At 46.4% G+C, this 21,472-nt stretch overlaps 1 protein-coding gene across 6 annotated transcripts in view; it reads right to left on the bottom strand.

Moving 5' to 3' along the window:
• PARP16 (poly(ADP-ribose) polymerase family member 16) overlaps window positions 1-21,472 on the bottom strand; it is a 40,148-nt gene that overhangs the window by 16,728 nt on the left and 1,948 nt on the right. For 5 of the 6 annotated variants that reach the window (XM_072809167.1, XM_072809168.1, XM_072809170.1 and 2 more), the window contains exons 2-6: window positions 10,556-10,693; window positions 7,992-8,198; window positions 4,716-4,887; window positions 2,859-3,000; window positions 1,465-1,543 (exon numbers count right to left, since the gene is read on the bottom strand). In XM_072809167.1, the coding sequence (XP_072665268.1) occupies window positions 1,465-1,543; window positions 2,859-3,000; window positions 4,716-4,887; window positions 7,992-8,198; window positions 10,556-10,693 (738 nt within the window). Of the gene's footprint in view, window positions 1-92; window positions 1,544-2,858; window positions 3,001-4,715; window positions 4,888-7,991; window positions 8,199-10,555; window positions 10,694-21,472 lie in introns of those variants that run through there. The other variant, XM_072809169.1, reaches the window with a different exon arrangement.

Raw genomic sequence — 21,472 nt, forward strand, 5'->3', positions numbered from 1 at the left:
GAACAAGGAAGGGAAGCGAGGATAAGATTTTTAGTAACAGGGCATACTCGGCAGACTCTCGCTAAGGCTGAAAGCAGTCAGAGACAACCTACTAATTAGGAAAATACCTTTATTATTTTTGAAATGTTGCAATATTTGATGTAAAAACCATGATAGTGGCTTTTTCACAACTTCACAGATTATAGAAAACTGACTTTCTACCTTCTTTACAGAAATCTACCCCCCAAATCAGACAGGGCTCCATGATGGCTGAAACAGGGCAGGAAGGAAGGGCAGAGAGAATCAGCAAGAACTGCAGCTCCCTGGGTAGCCAGAGGTGCTCTTTGTACTTTTAAAGCCCAGGTTGAGTCCCCAAGACCTGTGAGCCCTCCAAGGGAGGCTAAGTCCATGCACAATTGTGGCAGACTGAGGTAGGCCTCTGTCCTGAAGGCCGGCAGCCCACAGAAGGCCTGTGGTGTAGCATTTGTGGCTGGGAGGCCACAATCAAGGCAGCTTCGTGAGAACGAGAACAGGAGGCAGGCCTGTGGCTCAAATCGCTTTCTCTAAAACACAGCCAGGAAAGAGACTACAGGCACTGGCCAAAGAGTGCTCTAGGTTTAGAAATCTCCCCTTTTACTCAGCTCCCAAAGATGAATTTGTCAAATGGCTAATTAAAAACAAAACAACAAAAAAACAACAGAAAAACAAACATGTGTTTCCATTTCAGCTATTATCAGCAGTTGGTGATTTTTAGAAAAAGATGACTTGAGTTGCTCATTGTTAAGATTGTCTTTTTTACCAGGTCTCTGGCTCCTTCCTTTCTCATCCATGTTAGGGCAAGGAGCTGACAGCTACAGCAGAAGGCTGTTTGTGGATCTGAGAAAACTGTGAAAATGTTTTGCACTCACATACAAAGGCTGATGGAATTCAGAAACGATCCCACCGATTTTTATGAGAAACATGACTGTTCCTCTTGGGTGTCTCAAGTCAAAACAAGGCAACCGCCTAGTGATTTACAGTCCCCACTACACATATTCCGCCTTCCAGAAGGCATTAGAGAAAGGGCCAATGTCTGCCAGGAGTGATTGTAAACATACCACGGACAGCCCAGACACTTCGTTTTTAAATGCAGCAGGACTTTTTCCTTTGGCCCTGGCAGAAAAGCCAACTCCCTGGGACTGCTTAGGAAGGAGCAGACAGGAGGATTCCCCCAAAACCTCAGAGTGAGGGGCTCGTAGTCCCCGCTGACCAGAGTGTGGCTGGGAGCGTCACCAAAGGCAATCAATACATTTATGGCATATGAAAATTGTCCTGCGGTCCCCAACTGGCCCCCAGGCTCCACCTGGTTAGATGTGAGGCACGGGAGGTACAGGACAGCTTATCATAAGGCACATGGTTGAGGTGGCCCCCACACCAAGCCCAGAGAGATTATCTCTTTGCACGGTTCCAAAAGTGTTGGAAAGCTGAGGAATTGATGGCACTCACAATAAGCAGCAGCAGCAGATACAGCGATAGCATGACCGTAAACCAATGGCTGGAAAACCAGGACAGCTGGCTTGAAGCCCTGCCGGAGGGAGAAAAAAGTGATGTTGGCAAGAAGTGAAAAACATTTTTTTTTAAAGTGTATGTAACAACTTCTGGCTCAAATAAGATGAAATGATGAATTTCATCCTCTGAGTGAGCCATGAAATGAAGCTTCATGCGTGCTCCTTTGCTCAAAAAATCTGGGGCTATTTGCCCTGGCGCCGACACAGCTTTCACCAGAACATTTTCTAAATGTACAAAGGCAGCTATGCAATGAGCTCATCCTCATCTTCTCTTTCATGGCTCCTCCTGTACCTTTTACGACCCGTCTTTTCTCAGGCGAGACTTTGGTATCTAGAAGAATGACCCTGCTCAGGGTGTCTGCCCAGATGGCAGCAGGTGGCCGATTATTTAGCAAAAGTCTTTTCACTTTTAGACACGTAGATGTGAGTCCGAGCTGGGGAAATCCTCTTTGGCCCACTGGGAGATGATCTAAACTGTCCAAGTGTGCACTGAAGAGACACTCCAGGGAGAAGTGGGAAAGGAATGGAATTTTCAAGTAGAAAAAGCCAGATGGTTTTAAACCAAAGGATAATGTTCCTCACTTAGGAACCTCATACAAATTTCCCCAATTTGGGGGATGGGGGGGTATTACTGTTTTATGAAATCTTGAAGCATGGAAACCACAAGCAGGGGTGGGCAGTATTAAAAGTGACCCTCTTTCCTATCCTACCTGTTCATCTGCTGCTCGTCCCCATCAGGAGCTCTGTCATGGACCCCAACAATGGGACAGGATCTCAAAGTGACCCTTGACCCTGGAGAACCCCGCATATACCCCCACTACCACCCTGCTGAGATGGGATGAGGAATCCACCATGGTTCTTAGGAACTGAAAGGTCTCATCTCCTGTTGAGTTCAATGTCCTCATTTTAGAGCTCAAGATGAAGCATCTCAGGTGCAGAGAGGAGCAGGTGGTAGATCAACAGCCACTGCAGCAAGTGACCACACAGGGCAACACACCTTCCTAGTTAGCATCCAGGGACCACCCTGCCTCTCAGCTTCACCCCAATCAGGAGCCCAGGTGGCAGAGGGGCCTCATGGTCTGGGGCAGCCAATTTGGCTTCGTTTAGTCCCACATATCATTTGTGTTTATACAAGTCTCTATCTTCTTCACTAGAACATACAGTCCTCTTAGGGCCAGGACCACATCCCATCAGCCCCATCTTCCTCACCCCTCACTGTGGGTAGCTCAAGTATAAGGTTGGGGGCAAGGGAAGCTGATAACTAAGAACCCAATACTCTGATGCAGCATTTGGTTGTTATCCTGGGCCTCTCGCAGGGATTGTCCTCCTTACCTGCTGGGTTGCTTCTGTGAGTACACCAGCAGGTACCTCACTCGCAGAAGCTGGTTATTGGTGACCACAAAATACTTTGGAGGGACATCTCCCCCTTCACTGTGTTTGATTCTCGCTCTCCTGCGATCTATCTCCTTGGAATCTGAATAAGGAGAATTAAGGACAGCTTCACTGAGGGGGAGTGGAAATTCAATAATAAAAGAAGTAAATTATGAATAGAAACGGGTCGAGCCTCCTGGTAGTGAGGATGGAGAAGCCCCAGCAGGCTGGGGAATGCCCTGCGTATATGACACTAAAAAAACAGGAGAATCTGACAAACCAGAGGAGGGGGAAAAAAAGAATAAGAAAATAAAAAAGATACAAAGGGGAAGAAACTGAGTTGGAAAAGCAGAGGGAAGAAGCGGATTGAAGGTCATAACAAAAAAATCATCTGGGCTTAGGCACAGGATTTGACCTAAAACAAGCCTCTTAACAGGCATTTTAAGTTAACCATCCGGATTTTTGAACTTCTTAGAACTCTTACGTTCCGCCCTTTGTACCAAGACTCGTCTAAAAAACAAAACAAGAAACCCAAAACTTTTTTTTTTTTAAAACATGATGAACTCTGGGAAATGAACTAGGGGTGGTAGAAGGGGAGGAGGGCGGGGGGTGGGAGTGAATGGGTGACGGGCACTGGGGGTTATTCTGTATGTTAGTAAATTGAACACCAATAAAAAATAAATTAAAAAAAAAAAAAAAAAGGAAAACTTTGGGGCGCCTGGCTGGCTGAGTCAGTAGAGCATGTAACTCCTGATCTCAGTGGTGTGAGTTTGAGCCCTGCAATGGGGAAAGAGGTCACTTAAAAATTAAAAAAAAACTTTTAAATTAAAAAAAAATAAATAAAACATGATGAAGCTTTACAAAACAACAAACAAACAAAGCCAAAGCTGGGTGACAGCAGACACTGCAAGGTTTTGTTCTGATGTTTAATGTCACAGTTTGCAAACTTCCTAAGAATTATAAATGCAAATATTCATGCTGCCTGGTTTAGAAGGGTGGCGTCAGACCTGGGCCCGGTCCTCAGGATTCCAGTTGTTTTACATTAGAGACCAGGAACAGACAGTTTTCTCAATTCTCCTTTTCTCAGTGGAAGCAACAGGTCAGTTCTGGAGACTAGAATAACAGTTCCGTGACTCTTCTGCCTTGGAGGGCAAAACAGTAAGATGCACAAGCCAGAGACTCTAAGGAACGTATCAGAGGAGTGGATGGAGGGGGCTAGCTAGTCCTCTGCTCCCCAGAGAGTGGGGGGCGGGGGAGTCGGGGATTTACTCCCTGTGGTTTCAGTTACCCTTCACATCCTCTGGGGGCTCGGCCACTCACCAGAGTAGCCTGGAGGGACAGGGTCTGGATCCTGGTCTTTAGCTTCAGTTTAGCAAATACCTACTGAATGCCAAGTATGTTCCAGGCTCTATGCAAATACCAGGAGACCAACAGTGACTGAAACCCAGCTTCAGCCTTCAAGGAGCCCACACTCTAGCTTCACACACTCACTTTTAACTATTGAAACACTTCCTCCCTAGAGCTTTCCTTAAGCGCTCAGACCAACGATTGATTGCACCTCTGAGCTGCCCCTGTGGACCCCATCAGCCCTGTCACCTGGCACTCTCTGCCCACCACTTTGTAGTAAATGTATCTTTTCCATCATTTGTCCCTAAGGAGACTGCTCACTCCTTGAAGACAAGCTCCTGTCCCACATTGCTTTGGACCTGGTCCATGCCTTAGTAGGCAATGAGTGCTCCACCCAACAGATGGGTCAATGGCAAGAGCCCGTACGCTTAAGAGGCCTGCAGCCCAGGTCCAGGCCAAGTGCTCACTCACCCTTCTTCTTCATTTGGCACTTGACATCTGGATGATCAATGACTTCACACACAGCCACGCAGCTGAGGATGGGGCCAAGGAGGCTACGCTGCCATCCAAGGCCATGAGGGCTATAAATGAGGGCCAGGCTCAAGTCACTGGTGAGGTAGGTCCCTTCCCCAAACAAGGATGTCTGGAATGCCAAGGGTTGACAGAAAAGAAACAAGGCTGGGTGAATGTAAAGTTGGCACAGCAAGATGACGTAGGTCTTTCTTCAACAGAACTATAAACACAAAATTCTCAAGCCTTCCTTTCCCCTAGTAAAAGGCATATGATATCAAGTCATTCTATGACATCATCACAGAGTTATAATTAAACACATTTCTATCTGATAACAGTTTAGCTTTAGATTGTGGATGTGACTGCCTCACCTAGCAAATTAGTGGTCAAGGTTAAGTGAGAAAAACATAGGTATGAGAGTCCCAACAGACCTGAGTTTGAATTCAGACTACACCTCCTACAAGCTGGCAAGTTATATCAACTCTCTGGGTCTCAGTTTCTACATCTGCAAAATGATGATGATAGTATCTCCTTCACAACATCATAGATGAGGATTCAATGAGATATGTACCTAAAGCCTTAAGCAGGACACCTGGCACATGAGAGGAGTAGGCCCTTATGTGGTATTATGTCAATAATTCCTGTTAAATGAATGCATTTAGCATGGTTATACTGACGGCCCTGCAGAAGCAAAGTCACACACTTATGCACAGGGAGGGGGATCACACCTGAGGGTGGAAGTAATATAAGTCATTATGCAGAAAAGAAATGAATCTTAGCCCAGAAACCGTAACAAGTTAGGCCTCTATTAGGAGCAGAGTATGTTTTACTCTTTGTATTGCTGCCAACCAAGAAAATGTCCAAAATCTAGGAGGCAGGTCCCTAGTGACAGGTGCTAACTTCAGGTCCTCCATGAGGAAGCATGCCAGGTGAGAGAGAATGAGCCCATGTGACATACCTGCAAGCTGAGGCTACAGCAGGCATAACAAACACATCTTCTGCCCATGGTAGACCATGGCAAAGGGTCAAATAATCAACCATGATAGCCAACATAAAAATATCAATTGTGGCACTCATTCATATTGACTCAGAATCCTTCACATTTCAGGTAGCTGCTACCAATGGATGGAATTTGAAATTCAAGTTGAAATTCAATGGCTATGTTTGGGCTGCAGTATCAGTATCTGGTTTAGGTTGGTTTTTTTTGTGGGGGGGGTTATATGCAAAATTTTATTTACCAGGGTTTAGCTACATAACACCAGTTCACATAGTTTAAATTTCAGTTATAGTATATTAACTTTGGGTAATGGTATAAAGTTTGAACTCTGCTGCTTGCTCTTCAATTTACATACCACTACACAAATAACAGATGCAAATTACTATTTGTAATCAATCATCACTCTTTTCTCCAAGTCTGTCAGTGATTGGTCACCATACATTTCTTCATTTCTCAGGCAGTGAAGCATGTAGTTGTGTTGCTTCGATATCTGTTGAGTGAACTCAAACTGCTCAGTGAACATTTAACCTTGAGAAATGAGAGAGATGTCCTATTCAGTGGCACCAGGCTTCCAAAATTCTAAGCTGTTTCAGTGAAGTTGAGGGATAATGAAAAAAGCCTTTGTTTTACCTTTGGGAAGCCCCTTGTCAAGTTAGGCAATGTCCCCATGTCTCAAAAGCTGACACAGACCTTCTCCAAAAACAGTGAATGTCATCTGATCTGCTTCCATACCCATTGTAAGCTCTGGCTGCCACATATATACAGACCCCCTAGACTCAAGAATCTCAAACCAGATTGCTATGAGCAGAGGTGCACAAGAGTGGGAAAGGTGGGCTATCTGTACCATGAAAACAATCTCACAGCTTCAACTGGCAAGTAAGCTCCCTCAAGCAAGCCCCTCACTAAAAACCCAGAGAGAAGTGGCCAACAGAGCATCCACTTTACCAAAGGACTCTGACAATGTGCCTCTAAGTGGCAACTCCCTGAACAATGAAGTGAAGGTCTGCTGTACGAGATTGTAATCTGAAGGCAGCTTCTTCAGGCCAGCTCTGCTGTGAAGCAGAGGCCTCCTGGATTCCAGTAGCCTGGCCATAATAATAAGCTGAGAGCCAGTATAAACAAGCCCATCATCCTACGTAAAACCCAACTGCACTAATCAGCTACAGCAGTGTTGGAAAAGTTTCTCTAGCCCCAGGGCTGCATCAGCCACAACTGAGCCCATGGTTCACAGAACCAGCCCCTCCGATGAGGCAGATGCTGGCATGACTGGGGGAAGGCCACAGCCCTTCCACTACCCCAGATTCCCTCTCCATCCACCTATAAAAACAACCATTACTTTCTTGGAGTCCAGTATAGGAAGAGGCCTTTGCATATATGAATTGTTTGAATCCTTTCAGCACACCAGAAGGTGGGTGATGACATCCTATTTTACAGATGGGGACACTGAGTCTCAGAGAGGTTAAGTAAACTTGCCCAGGACACAGAGCTGCTAAGGTGGTCTTTATGGCTATCTGAACCTTTCCTCCTATACCTCACTAAGGAGCAAAACACAGCCAGCAGAGATGGGTGCTTGACACCGTTTTGACCTTTAAAAAAGGAAGAAAGAACCTCTCTTTGGAGCATTCCTCAATTTTTCCTAGGACCGGCTCTGTGGGACTGTCTCCTCCTAGACAAGAGCTTCTCAAACTTCAACGTGCATACAAGTCACCTGGTGAGCCTGTTAAAATGATCCCTGACCAGGTGGTCTGGGGTGTGCCTGACATTCCACATGTCCAACATGTTCTCAGGTGACGTGGATGCTGCTGGGCCAGAGACCATGCTGAGTCGCAAGGACTGGCTACACACTGAAATCACCTGGCTATTAAAGCATACTGTTAACTGGGCCCCACACCCAGAGATCCTCATTAACTGGTCTGGGGATGCAGTCAAGCATTGGGATCTTTAAAAGCTCCCCAAGTGATTCTAAATGGGAGGCTAAGGTTGGGAACCATCTTTAAATCAGTACTTCTCAAACTGTAATCAGTATGGGAATCACCCGGAGATCTTGTTACAATGCAGGTACTAATTCAGAAGGTTTAGGGTGGGCTCAAGAATCTGCCTTTTCTCGGGCTCCCAGATGCTGGTGCTATTGGTCTACAGATCACACCTGAGTGGCAAGGCCTTTGCGAACCTCTCCCCCCAGCTCCCACCAGCAAATTCCCCAGGGTTCTGACCCCCTTGTCAGCAGGCTTAGGCCCCACCTTGTTCAGGTGGCAATGCAGCCCATTGTGGATGATGGAATGGAAGTTTTCGAGGCGGCTCCCGTGGAAGGCGTAGATTAGGTCCCGTTCTCCTTTGGTCTCATAAAATTTGGCATTCGCTGGGTTGGAGTATTCAATTTCAAACAGGAAGTCCGGCACCGGGACAGGCGTGTGAGGGGCACCAGTCAGCTTTTGGATCTTTTCGAACTTGAAAACATGTAGGAAGTCAGTTTTATTTGGGAAGGTAGTTAAGATGTGCTGCCAAAATGGCCTCCTAAAGCTTTGGGCTTACCGCCTACGGGGAAAGCTTCTAGCTCAAGACTGCTTTCCTCAAATACTGTTTCTCCCTACACCAGGCTGCGAAGTATGGACTACTCTCCTCCTCCTAACTAAAGACCATCTCTAATTTTCATAACACTGTCACATCCATTTCCTGCATTCCATCTTTACAATAATCTCAGGAGGTAAAGGGGTGTGATCAATTGCAAAAATGGGCAAAACCTTATCCCCCACCCCCAATCCTTGTGACTCTGTAGGCAGAATTCCAGGACTCCTATCAAGAAGTGGCATCTACTTCTCCACCCCTTGAATCTGGGCTTGGCCACGTGACTTGCTTTGGCCCTGGCAATTATATACCAAACAGAAACTTGAAAGGGCTTGCCCTTTACCACCTGTTGCTGGGAGCCCTTCCTTGCCATGGGTGCAAGCCTTGCTAGCCCTCAGTAGGATAGAGGAGGAGGGCCCCATCCACAGCAGCCGTCCCAGCTAAAGACCCAGACATGTGAGGTTACCCTAGATCATCCAGCCCCATCCAAAAAAACAACCCAACTAAACCATCGAATCATGGGAGACAATCAATGTTGTTTTAAGCCTCTAGGTTTTGGGGATGGTTTGTTATGCAACAAAACCTAATTGACACAAAAGAGTAAGCTCTTCCTGAAGGGCAGTAATCCTTTTCAGGGCAGAGAACACATCATTTCATTGATTTCTAAATACTAAAGTCATAGACCAAAGCCAGTCTGTGATGAAGTTTTCTCTGGGTTGTGATTAAATGAGAAAAATAAGGACCATGCAACAGATCTGTTTATATTGCTGTAAGCTTGCCTTGACCTTTTGTCATTTTTTTGAGGCCATCCTCCTTTTTTGTATTAAAACATCCTTTTATAAAGTGATGATACATGGAAACCCAATAATATCCTTACTTGGGCACAATAAAAAGCTGATAATTCTCACTCCATATGGTGCCAACACTCCATATTTTAATGAAATTTAACTTATTTATAATTAAAAGTCAAAAAGCCACTGCCTTATCTACAACTACTTTACCTATAGTACCCAACATCTAGTAGATACTTGATACCCATATGAGGAATGAATAAATCTCAATTTAGCAGATGACAAAAGTGAAACCCAGAGATAACCTAGGAGTTAGCAACCCAGCCTGGACTTGAATATGGATCTTCTGACTCCCACTGCAGGGTTCTCTGTGTTACTGACCCTTTACCAACACAGGTGGACATCCCTAGACACCAGAATCCGAGATACCAAATTCTATGCCAGTTGAGGAGGATTTTTGTGTTTAGCAGGAGCTTGTAAAATGAAATGCTCTTAAATTTAAATTGATAAAGTATGGGGTGCCTGAGTGGCTCAGTCAGGTAAGCATCTGCTTTCATTCAGGTCATGATCCCAAGGTCCTGTTACTGAGGCCTGCATTGGGCTCCCTGCTCAGTGGGAAGCCTGCTTCTCCCTCTCCCTCTGCCTGCTGCTCTGTCTACTTGTGTCAAATAAATAATTAAAATATTTAAAAATAAAACTGATAAAGTAAAGAATACAGATAAACACTGCTGTTCAAAGGAAAGAGCACCAGATCTGGGATCTGCCATCTATGCTCTGGTCCTTGTCATCCCAGCCAATGCCCAGGAGATCCTGCCCAGGCAAGGGAAGCCAGATTATGGAATGCCTGGTCTGCGCCAGAAACTATACTGGGGGTTACATACTTTCTACCATAGCGCCCCTCTCTTGTAACTATTAATATTCTCAATTCACAAATAGGGAAAAGGAGACTTAATACTGGATGAAAGTGGGATTTGATGTCAGAGCCTGAAGTTTTCCATGAACCAGGTTCTGCCTCTGTTTCCCGACAACTGGATGAGGCCAGTGTTTCTTGCGGTGTGGTCAAGGGCCCACCCTTGTTGAATTTACCTGGGGTGCTTGTGATACCCAACATTTCCCGAGCCCTTAGTACATGCCCTAAGGCATTCTTCTAGATGGGAAAATTCATTCAATTCTCACAGCCAGTAAGTATACTATTACTACCCCCATTTTATAGATGAGGAGACCGAGACATGGAAATGCACCCGGTGGCCTGCTCTAGGTTTATGGTAACAAGGAGAACACAGCCTAGCACCACCACATGCAAGTTCCTGAGCCAACTCCAGACACAGAATCAGCATCTCTCAGGGCAAGGTCCAGGAACCTGCATTTTCAGCAAGCTTCCCAGGCCATTCTGGTGAACAAGGGGGTCCCAGAGCCCGTCAGCCCTAGGAGTTGCTGTCAAGTCTCACCTCTGACTTCCCTGCACTGTGGACTGTCAGGACCTTTGAGGATAAAATCCAGCTCACCAGGTCCCTGGCCCGTAGGTCTTTGTCTCCAGAGGACTGGAGAAGTTCGTTCAGGTTGGGTAACTTGCTGGCATCTGCAAGCTGAAGTGAGGAAAAACCTCCATTAGTAAGGACCTAAACAAGATGATAATCCGGCGCCCTCTCATGGTGAGGCCGGCAAACCGCATGTCTTTCGTGTTTCAAGAAATTTCTTAAGAGATAAAGGTACGGGGCAGCCCCGGTGGCGCAGCGGTTTAGCGCCGCCTGCAGGCCAGGGCCTGATCCTGGAGACGCGGGATCGAGTCTCATGTTGGGCTCCCTATGTGGAGCCTGCTTCTCCCTCTGCCTCTCGCTCGCTCTGTCTCTCTCATGAGTAAATAAAATAATAAAATCTTAAAAAAAAAAAAAAAAAGAGAGAGAGAGAGAAAGGTACAGGTCTGCGATCCCCTTTCCAAATACCAAACTCTAAAAGCTCTGAATACTAAAACACTGTTTCATAATTCATTTGGTACAAAACCTGAGCTGATGTGAGGTTAGTTTAATCTTTACTCATCCCACTTCCTGTTACTACTGATGTGATACCTTTTGCTGCAGTAATATTAATGTCTGGTGATGGGAAACCACTTCACTGGAGGTGTTACCAAACAGGTGATATACACAAGCATGGGTAAAGAGTTAAGGAAGTCTTTTCCCCTCAACATGAGTTAACACCCTGTTAACCTGTCTCCTGGAGACCAGATGAAAGTAGTGTGGCGGGGATCCCTGGGTGGCTCAGGGGTTGAGCACCTGCCTTTGGCCCAGGGCCTGATTCTGGAGTCTCGGAATCAACTCCCACGTCGGGCTCCCTGCATGGAGCCTGCTTCTCGCTCTGCCTGTGTCTCTGCCTCTCTCTCTCTCTCTCTCTCTGTGTCTCCCATGAATAAATAAATAAAATCTTAAAAAAAAAAAAAGTAGTATGGCAACTATATACATAACCAAGCAACATTTGCTTATGGTCAAAATGACCCACAATGGTAAACTGTACCTGGATGGGAAGAAACTATGAGTGGGGAGTTCACGGCTTGGGGTTTCCCTAAGTGTGGTGACTTTTTGTGAGGACCCCAGCAGCTATGTCTATGGTGTTCTCACAAGGGAGCCCAGCCTCTGTGACACATGGGGCTTCATCAAGGCCAGACCAGATCCGGCACCCACGCATTCATCTCCTTACTCCTCAGCCACCACTCTCAGGGGGCAAAGACAAGCTCCTGGACCTCTGTGTGGGCCCTTGCAGGGACTTGTGCAGGAACAGACACCTGAAGCTGCCCTGTTGTGAGCTGTGATGTGTCCGAGAGCCTTCGGTCTCGGCTGTCGCCTTGTGTGAACGGCGTCAACGGATTAGTTGTATGGGTATAGCACATCATTACCTTTGTAAAACAGGACAGAATCTGAATTTTGAAACACATTTGGTGCTGAGAATTCTGATAAGGGACAGAGGACCCCAATTTACAGATAGCTACAAGGTATCTATAGCTTTTGCCCAGAAATTATACCTCGCTAGAAGCCCAATCTGTCCAGTACGGCATTTAAGATACTGCAGACTGGTGCGGTGTGAACATGGCCTGGGTTGTACCACCTCCAAGCTTTCCTCATTCAGTCCCCTGGGATGCGCCTTCCCGCACCTCTCCTAACCCAGGCACCCCTCTCCTACAACACCTACAACTCTCAGTTCCAGTACTCCCTTCTCAGTATGGCCAAGACTCCTAAAGGCCAAGGACTGTCTGGTGTTTTCCTAATTCTCTTTCCTGGATGTAGAGGAAAGAACAGAGAGATCCGAGTTTGAATGCTTGCTCCTTAGGGAAAGCACTGGACTTGGCTACACCTCAGTCTCCTCTAACACAGAATCCCAGCTGCTTCCACGTCGAATTGCTGAGAAGATAAAAGAAGGTCACATTTCTTTCACATTTATGTGTCCATTTCTTTTCTTTTCCATTTTTTCTAGAAAGTTCGTTGTTGCTAACCTTGGGGGTTTTATTTCCTAACTTGGTAGCTGAAATTCAGAAACATCTCAAGACTACTTTATTCCTATCTCTATTTTCAAAGATTCGATCACTAGCGTTGAACATCTAATAGAGCTTTCTACATGCCTTGTGGAGCATCAATGAAGATCCAGTTAAAAAACCATGGATGGGGTGCCTGGGTAGCTCAGTTGGTTAAGCAATCAACTCTTGATTTCGGCTCAGGTCATGATCTCAGGGTCCTAGGATCCAGCTCCACACTCAGTGGGCAGTCTGCTCAGGCAATCTCTCCCTTTTCCCCTGCTCTCATGCACACACTCTCTAAAATAAATCTTTAAAGATACACACATACATGCCATGGATGTGTGGATGTGTAAATGCTCCACGAGTATGGAACTACACAGGGGGGAAGGCAGCAAGGTAAAGAATTATAACTGAAACCTATTCATTGCCATTAACAGAAGTGGATACTAACTACTAAGAGGACCAGGAGGGACTTTTGCTTGGCAGGGCCTGGGGGGATAGGGGATCGGGGCCTGGGGGGATAGGGGATTGTCAGGAAAGCCTCACAGAGGAGGTGCTGTGTGACCTGGGCTTGATATGCAAAGGTGCAGAAGCAGGAAGATGCAGCCTGTAGTCAGGGAAGAAAAAGGCAACATGGTGAAGTATGCATGCTCTTTTCCTAGGCAGCCTGGGTCTTAACCAGGGCTCTTACGTCCCCACTAGTTGTGTGACCTGAGTGAGTTGTCTGACCTTGAATCCTGTGTCTGTTTCCTCAAATACATAATTTGGATAATAGTAGCCACTTCATGAGATCCCTGTAAAGGTTAATCAGGTTAAACAAACATGGTGTTTAGGACAATAGGAGGATCTGAGTACTCTACTGTTAGTGGGATTGCCACAACTGTCATCATTAACCGTAGGAGGTTCCAGGTGGCTGGAGCTTAGAGTGTGAGGGAGGGGTCGCCAGTCTGTGAAAACCCTTGATGTACCTTGGGGACCTTCAGCTTTGTTCTGTAGGCTATAGAGAGCCACGGAGGGCACCCTCTGGTGGCCATCCTGCCTGCTGCCTACACAGTCCAGAGAACACCCCCAGCAGCCTATAGCTTCTGTCTTTCTTTTCTACCCCTGGTCTACGCTTGTTATCCCAGAGCCAGAGCTAAGTCTTCTCTCCCACGATTACTGTCCCCATCACTCTTATTCTCAAATCCCACCTATGAGCCACAGTCCTTGCCAACAGTCCAGACCTGGGCACATGGAGCCCGCAAAAGACCAGTCAGCTAAGCTAGGCTGCCTCTAGGGGTTCAGTCTGGGAAAATGGGAGAAATCCCCCCGGCTCCAGGCTGGACATAGGCCCCCCGAGCTCCCCTTCCAGAGCTCAGGCCCTCCCACTGCTGCCTGCCCAAACAGGGCCAGTATGTGTCCCTGCTGCTCCCTTTGTCCCCACTCTTTAACCTTTCAAGGGCTACCCTTATGTCCATTTCGCTTTTCAAGCTACTCTAAAAAAGAAATCTGCTCCAAAAAGTTAATAGGATTCTTCCTCTTGACCAAAACCTGCCTGCATTTTGGCAGGACCTTTTGGGAACCAGGCATACAAGTAGGGTTGCCAGATAAAATAACAGTTTGCCCAATTAAATTTGAATTTCAGATAAACAATAAAATCCATTTTTTTAAGTGTAAGTATAACCTATACAATATTTGGGGCAGGGGTGCCTGAGTGGCTCAGCAGGTTAAGCATCTACTTTCAGCTTCGATCATGATCCCAGGGTCCTGGGATGGAGTCCCTTGTTGGGCTCCCTGCTCAGTGGGGAGTCTGCTTCTCCCTCTCCCTCTGCCTGCCCCTCCCCCTGCTTGTGCTCTCTGTCAAATCAATAAATAAAATCTTTTTAAAAAATAAAATATTTGGGGATCCCTGGGTGGCGCAGCGGTTTAGCGCCTGCCTTTGGCCCAGGGCGCGATCCTGGAGATCCGGGATCGAATCCCACGTCGGGCTCCTGGTGCATGGAGCCTGCTTCTCCCTCTGCCTGTGTCTCTGCCTCTCTCTCTCTCTATCATAAATAAATAAAAATTAAAAATAAAATAAAATAAAATAAAATATTTGGGGCATACTTGCACTTTCAAAATTATCTGTTGCTTATCTAAAATCCAAATTTAATTTGGTGGCCTATACTTAGTTTGCTAAATCTAACAATGCTTCCTTTAACACAGCCCATGGATATCTGGTCTGGCTCAGCCTCTCTGCCTGACAGCGCCTCTTACCACAAACTTCCCACCTACTGCCCTCATGCTATTCCTCAACTGCCCTGTGTCTTTCCTTTTTTTTTTTTTATAAAGATTTTATTTATTTATTCATGAGAGACAGAGAGGCAGAGACATAGGCAGAGGGAGAAGCAGGCTCACACAAGGCGCCCGATGTGGGACTTGATCCCAGGACCCCGGGATCACTCCCTGAGGCAAAGGCAGATACCCAACCACGGAGCCATCCAGGCGTCCCGCCCTGTGTCTTTCCTTTATGCTTCTGCAGCTGCTCAGCGTAACACTTCACAGGGTCTTCAGGGCTAGCCTAAAGTCACCTCCCCTGTCCCTGACCACCCTTGATGTCTGTGCTCTCTTGTGCTCTATGCGGAATCCCACGTTGGTACTTGACTCTCTAGGGCCACCTCAAATGTGGTTGGGACAAATGCTTCCAGAGAACCAACCACACCTCATGTATCCAGAGACTCACCAACTGGCCTAGAACCTGGCACAAGTTCAGAACAGCTACTATTTACTGAGGCCTGATCATGTACCAGGAGCTGGGCTAACTGCTGTGTGTGCATCTCATTTTATCCTCGCACTGGCCTTTGCCAGAAGAGTGGACAGATTTGGAGCTAAACACCTTGCCCCCAGGGTCATGCAGCTATTCAGTGGCAGGGCAGAGACACGAAGCTAGGCAGCCTGATTTCAAGTCCATTCTCCATTATCCTCTCCTACCAAATCAATGGAGAAATGTATTTATTTATTGTAAAGATTTTAAGTAATCTCTACACCCAACGTGGGGCTGGAATCCATAACCCCTAGATCAAGAGTTGCATGCTGCACTGACTGAGCCAGCCAGGCACCCTTCAATGGAGAAATTTATTATGGACTAAATATTTTAGCCCAAAGGAGCAATTCTGGCAGAACTTTAAGCGACTGCTTGGGAAGCTTATCAGGTATGTTTCTGGAGACTATGCCCTACCCCCTCTGCCAAATAATACAACCATCATAGCTAATGGCTGAGCCTAAGCCCTGTCAAAGGTACAGAGAAAGATGTACCCTGTAGTATGGAGCCTCCATGTAGACAAGTTACAGTGGAAGACATTTGCCAAAAACTTGACTGAGGAGAGCAAGAGTTCAGGAAAGAGGCAGGTATTTCTGGGGGTTCGGGGAGAAGGCAGAGGGAAAGGTGTATGGAGTGGGTAGGACACAGTGGTGGAGAGGGTCCTGAGAGGTAGAGCAGATGGCATTCCCAGTGGGAGAGAGCATGGCAGATAGGCAAAAGGTGGTCCCAAGCTCAAATGCCCTGGGAGCCAGACAGGTGATGAAAACGAGCATGGGAGGCATCCAGAAAGGAGTGCTGAGGAACAAAGGGCCCAACCACCAACCCCCAGCTCAGCTGGTTTCTGCCCATGGGTAACTTCTAGCCAGGCTATGGAACCTCAGATGTTTTTCTTTTAAAAAGAAATCTGTAAGATGCTTTTTTTTTTCTTCCCTATTTCTAGTCTAATGGAACAAATAAAGCCTGTCACCCCCACAGACTCCACTTTTGCAACCTCTGCTCTGAGAAATAAAGAACTGTTTAGCTGGAGAAGGGGTCCAGGAGCCTAGACAGGGCCTGACCAGTGGGCAGTACCAGGGGTTTGAGAAAGGAAATCTCTCAGGAAAGGTAGTTCGGGCGACTGAGAGTACAAGGGCAAGGAACCAGAAAGGGAGGAACAGAGCAAAGAGAAGACCAATGACCCTGGAAGGAGACAACTTACGTCATTGCTCTGAATCAGGAAGTGACAGGACAGCCCAGTGGACACTCTGCAAACACCCAGATCATGATCTCCTGATGAGGAAGCCTAGGAACCGGTATTTACAGCCACTGCCACAGGGGATTCTTATTATCAGGAAAAGGTGGGGATACTCAGGTTTAGATATTAATCAATGTTGTCCTAAAAGGGCAGGCAGCAGGAAAGAAAGAACACCTGAAAAAAAAGCCAGAGGTCTTGATACTAGTTGGGGGTGGTGGTGCTAGAAGGGTATGAGCCAAAGGGTACAACCAAGGTCACCAGCCTCCAGGGCCAAACAGATAAAGTAACACCTGGAACAGTGGAGTGGGCGGGACGGGTGGAAACGAAGCTGGGGAAAGGTGGCCACCCCAGTTATACACACAGGTATACCTTGCTTTGCACAAACCTAAGGTCTGAAAAATCCAGATTCACTAAAACAGACGAGGGGGCAAAGTTTACTTTATAAGAGAACTCTTCACAAAAAGCCTGGGGTCCCTGTAAAGGAGTGGTTCTCTGGCTACATGCCACCATTATCTGGGAGCTGGAGGGTGGTCTACCCACCAGCACAGACTGATTAGCTGATGGTGACAGAGATGATAAGATACCACTGAGGTGTTAAGAAGATTAAACGAGTTCCATGTAGAAACAGTTCAGAAAGTGCCAGGCAGGTAGCAAGTGCTATTAGTATCATATAAGCGTTAGGTACTGTATTATTATGCATCAAATGCCCCCTCTCTCCTGCTCACCAATTCAATAGGGGGAAGCCTGCATTTCTGGGATGTTGAGAAGGAAGGAAGTAGTCTGTACTAGAAGAATGATGTCACCCCTGGGGTCTCCGGATCATCATCTCACAGGCTGAGACATCTTTCTAGCCACATACCCACCCACAGTCACGCCACACATCTATGCCTGATCCAAATCTTTTTTATATCTGTATACTTTTCCCCTCTATTCTTCAGAGACTATTCCTGAGAGAAGGGAACTAAAAAGGTAACCCAAAAGACTGAGAATTTTACCTTGAGATATCACATATGTACCTAAATGGACACTTAACGGGCTGGACTGAATAACTGTAATCATTTCCTCACTACCCAGCACATGAGTGCTCATGAAAATGATCAATAGGAAAATCTTAAAACTACATAGTCTCGGCACATAAACACAATATCCCAATGCCCAAGCTCCACCTCAGAGATTAAATCAGAATCCCTAGAGGGAGGGCCCAGACAGTATTTTTCAAAGCTTTCCAGGAGATTCTAATGTGAGCCAAGGTGGACGGTCTTATAAAGAATGACCTCCCCCAGGCTGCCCGGGTGGCTCTGCGGTTTAGCGCCGCCTTAGGCCCAGGGTGGGATCCTGGAGACCTGGATTCGAGTCCCACGTCGGGCTTCCTGCATGGAGCCTGCTTCTCCCTCTGCCTGTGTCTCTGCCTCTGTGTGTGTGTGTGTGTGTGTGTGTGTGTGTCTTTCATGAATAAATAAATAAAATCTTTAAAAAAAAAATGACTTCCCCCAACAAATGTCAATATTCAATTTCTAATCTGAAAATTAGCATCAAAAGCCTCACTTCAAAAAGTTTGTTGCCCTTTGACCCAGAAAGTTCACCCTTTGGAGTTTATCTCAAGAGAATAACTAGAGATATAAACCACGACTAATGTAGAAGGTAATTATCATAGCAATGTTAATAAGAGCAAATTTTTTTAAATTTTGAAAGATCCCAGAGGAAAGACTCCTCTAACTGCTGAGGGTGGAGGCAGAGAATAAGATGAGGTTACAGTTAGGTCTTAAAGGATTAAGGAGAGTTTGTCTGGACAAAGAGGGAGATGGCATGGAGAGGACAAGCATTCCCTGAGATTAGGACAGAGAGAAGCTTATTTATGTTTTAACCCAGACATTGGGGAGTCACCTTGGCTAGAGAGCACAAGCCACAGACCAGAACCAGCATAGTTCATCCCCCAAAATAGTAGATGGGAATGGGGGAAGCCGGATACGGGGCCTCTCAGACTTCACACTGCACACAAATGCCAAGGAATCTTGTTAAAATGCAGGTATTGATTGGGTTTTCCAGGGTAGGTCTGCATTTCTAACTAGCTCCCAAGTGCTGCTGCTGCTGCTGCTGGGCCTCAACCACACTTTGGGTGGCAAGGGGCTAGAATTAATACCAAGGAGCCATTCCCCCTGACGTCCTAACCCCCGAAAGAATCTTCAGGCTCATGGTGAACCAGAGCAGGATGTTTTCTAGGGGAAAAACAAAACAGCTGTGACACCAATGACAAGATCCTATGTAAAGTGACTCTGGAATATAAACTGTGCCCAGGATAGCTCAACCTGAAGTTCAGGGGTCAATGGTTGGGGCTATAGGACATCCCAAGTATCTTAGAGATTCTGTGACCTGATAAGAGTTTAGCCAACCCTTTTCCTAAGGAATAAGGTTACAGACCTGTCCTCAGAGGCAGAGGCAATCAGCACATACCTCATTTGATTCCTCAAAACATCTGACAAGGACCTCTCAGGCCAGGCCCCGAGAATAAAAAGAACTCCCAGGGCAAAATTAAAGTGCTGACTCAGAATGGAAATGTCCTCCAAACAAGGCACCTGAGAGATGATTTGGGACTTTGCGGCCTGGGACAAACTAAGGCCAGAGCCATACTTAAAGCCAAGAGCTTGGTTCAGCAAGGGGATGTTATCAGGAAAACAGTCAATAAAATAATTCAGCCAAAGATCCGAATTTTGGAAACTGCAACACATGTGTTATAAGTGTGTAATGACACCTCACAGTGGGGAGAAAATTAATTAAAAGGGGTTGAAAATAATACAGTTTCACATTATTTTCAAGTGCTTTTAGCTAACAATGAGGGACTTTTTAAAAAAGATTTTATTTATTTATTCGTGAGAGACACAGAGAGAGAGGCAGAGATATAGGCAGAGGGAGAAGCAGGCTCCCTGTGGGGAGCCTGATGTGGGACTCGATCCCAGGACCCCAGAATCACAACCTGAGCCAAAGGCAGACGCTCAATCACCGAGCCATCCAGGTGCCCCAACAATGAGGGACTTTTTCAGAGCTACATGCCTTCCTTCTTTAGGTAACCACAAAATAATCCAGAAGGCCAAGTCCAGGCCTGATTCCATTTGTCTAAAAGCTAACCTTTGAGGGGTGCCTGGCCAGCTCAGTCAAGTACAGCACAGGGCTCTTGATCTCAGGGTCATGAGTGCAAGCCCCCCATTGGGGGTAGAGTTTACTTAATAATAATCATCATCATCATAATAAAAAGCTAAACTTTAAGTCAGATACCAAGGTCTAGATACCAAGTCCTCTGCATCTTTTCTATAATTCATGTAACATGTGGCAAAATGGAACCTAAAGTATATTTATTTAAGAATATGTGCATAACCCCCAGCAGTCATCACACCAGGCCCTGCCTGGGGGAGTGGCCTTCTCCTAGGAAACTGCTCACTAAAACCATGCCTACAGAGAGCCAAGAAGCTGCACCGCCTGGGCTAGTTTCTAGCCACTCCTTTATATTCTACGTTATACCCCATATTCCCTATTGGGCACCACTGTGAGGGAAACTAGCCCAGGCCCAACAGCTAGGGAATATGACGGCGGAACAGGATGATGGGAACCTGTCCATGTTTCTCCAGTGGCCCCTGAGAGAAAGGGTGTCCCGGCTACAACTGGCACAATAAGCCCCAGGCCTAGATAGTCGGTCCCTATAAAGGAGCGGCTATTTCAGATTCTCTGAGTTGCCAGTGCTCTCCTAAAGGATTATAGGTATGAGAGGAAGGAAGAAAGTGCCTTAAACTGAGAGCACTGATACCTGGGGGTGGGGTGGGGATGTGGAATAGGGTGAGCAGCTCTGTCAGGGGCACTTTTTACTTTATCGCTATCAGTTGTAATTTTTTATAAGAAAAATATATCCAACCATTGTTTGCATAAGTAAAAATAAATTTTTAAAAAGCATGAACAAAAACAATTCCAAAGCTCCCTTTGCTTTTATCCCATATTTGTCAAACAAACTTGATTCTGTCTGCCAAGAAGACCTTCTAGCAGGAAAAGCGCACAATGAGCATTCTCGTCCATGTGGATGTTTCCTGGGAAATATTAATATGGTGCATTGCGGGGCACCGTCTCTGGTGAGTTTTGTTCCTCTGACCCTAATCTCTCCCCTCTGTCCACCTCTCCTGAACAGATCCCTCTCTCACCCTGCCACCCCAGGGGTCTTTCAGGAATGCATCCTTGGGCACCTGGGGGGCTCAGTTGGTTAAGCGTCTGGCTTTGGCTCAGGTCATGATCTCAGGGTCCAGGGATGAAGCCCCACTGAGCAGGGAACCTGCTTCTCCCTCTCCCTCTGACCACGCTCCACTTGCACATGCGCGTGTTCTCTCTCAAATAAGTAAATAAAATCTTAAAAAAAAAAAATGCATCCTGGATCTCACCAATGGCCTCCTCTGTCCAAGGGTAAAATCAATCATCTTGGCAAGACATGCCCAGCTCTGTGTGCTCTGGTCAGCCTCATCTCTTCTTGCTCCCCATGACATTGACACTAAAGTACAGACTTGTCCTTCTCCATAAGTTTCTGGCTTTCTGTCCATCCTATTACTTCTCCTGGAATACCCCTTTCTTCCTCTCTGCTCCTCAAAACCCCTCCATGTCTCTAGGGCCTCAGCATGGCATCAGCCATGGCCCTTACTTAGTGCTCCTTGATCCCAGTCTACTGCCAAGGAATGGGATTCCAGCTCCGGGCTTCCATGTTATATATATAGGCTTACCCCATAGTACAGCTAAGTACACTGTTGATCTCTTCTTGGGTCTCTAATTCTATATCCTTAGCACCTGGCCCACAGCAGACGCTCCGTATCTCCTGACAAAAC

Source organism: Canis lupus, chromosome 32 (genome assembly GCF_048164855.1).
Source record: "Canis lupus baileyi chromosome 32, mCanLup2.hap1, whole genome shotgun sequence".
Classification (NCBI taxonomy): Eukaryota; Metazoa; Chordata; class Mammalia; order Carnivora; family Canidae; genus Canis; species Canis lupus.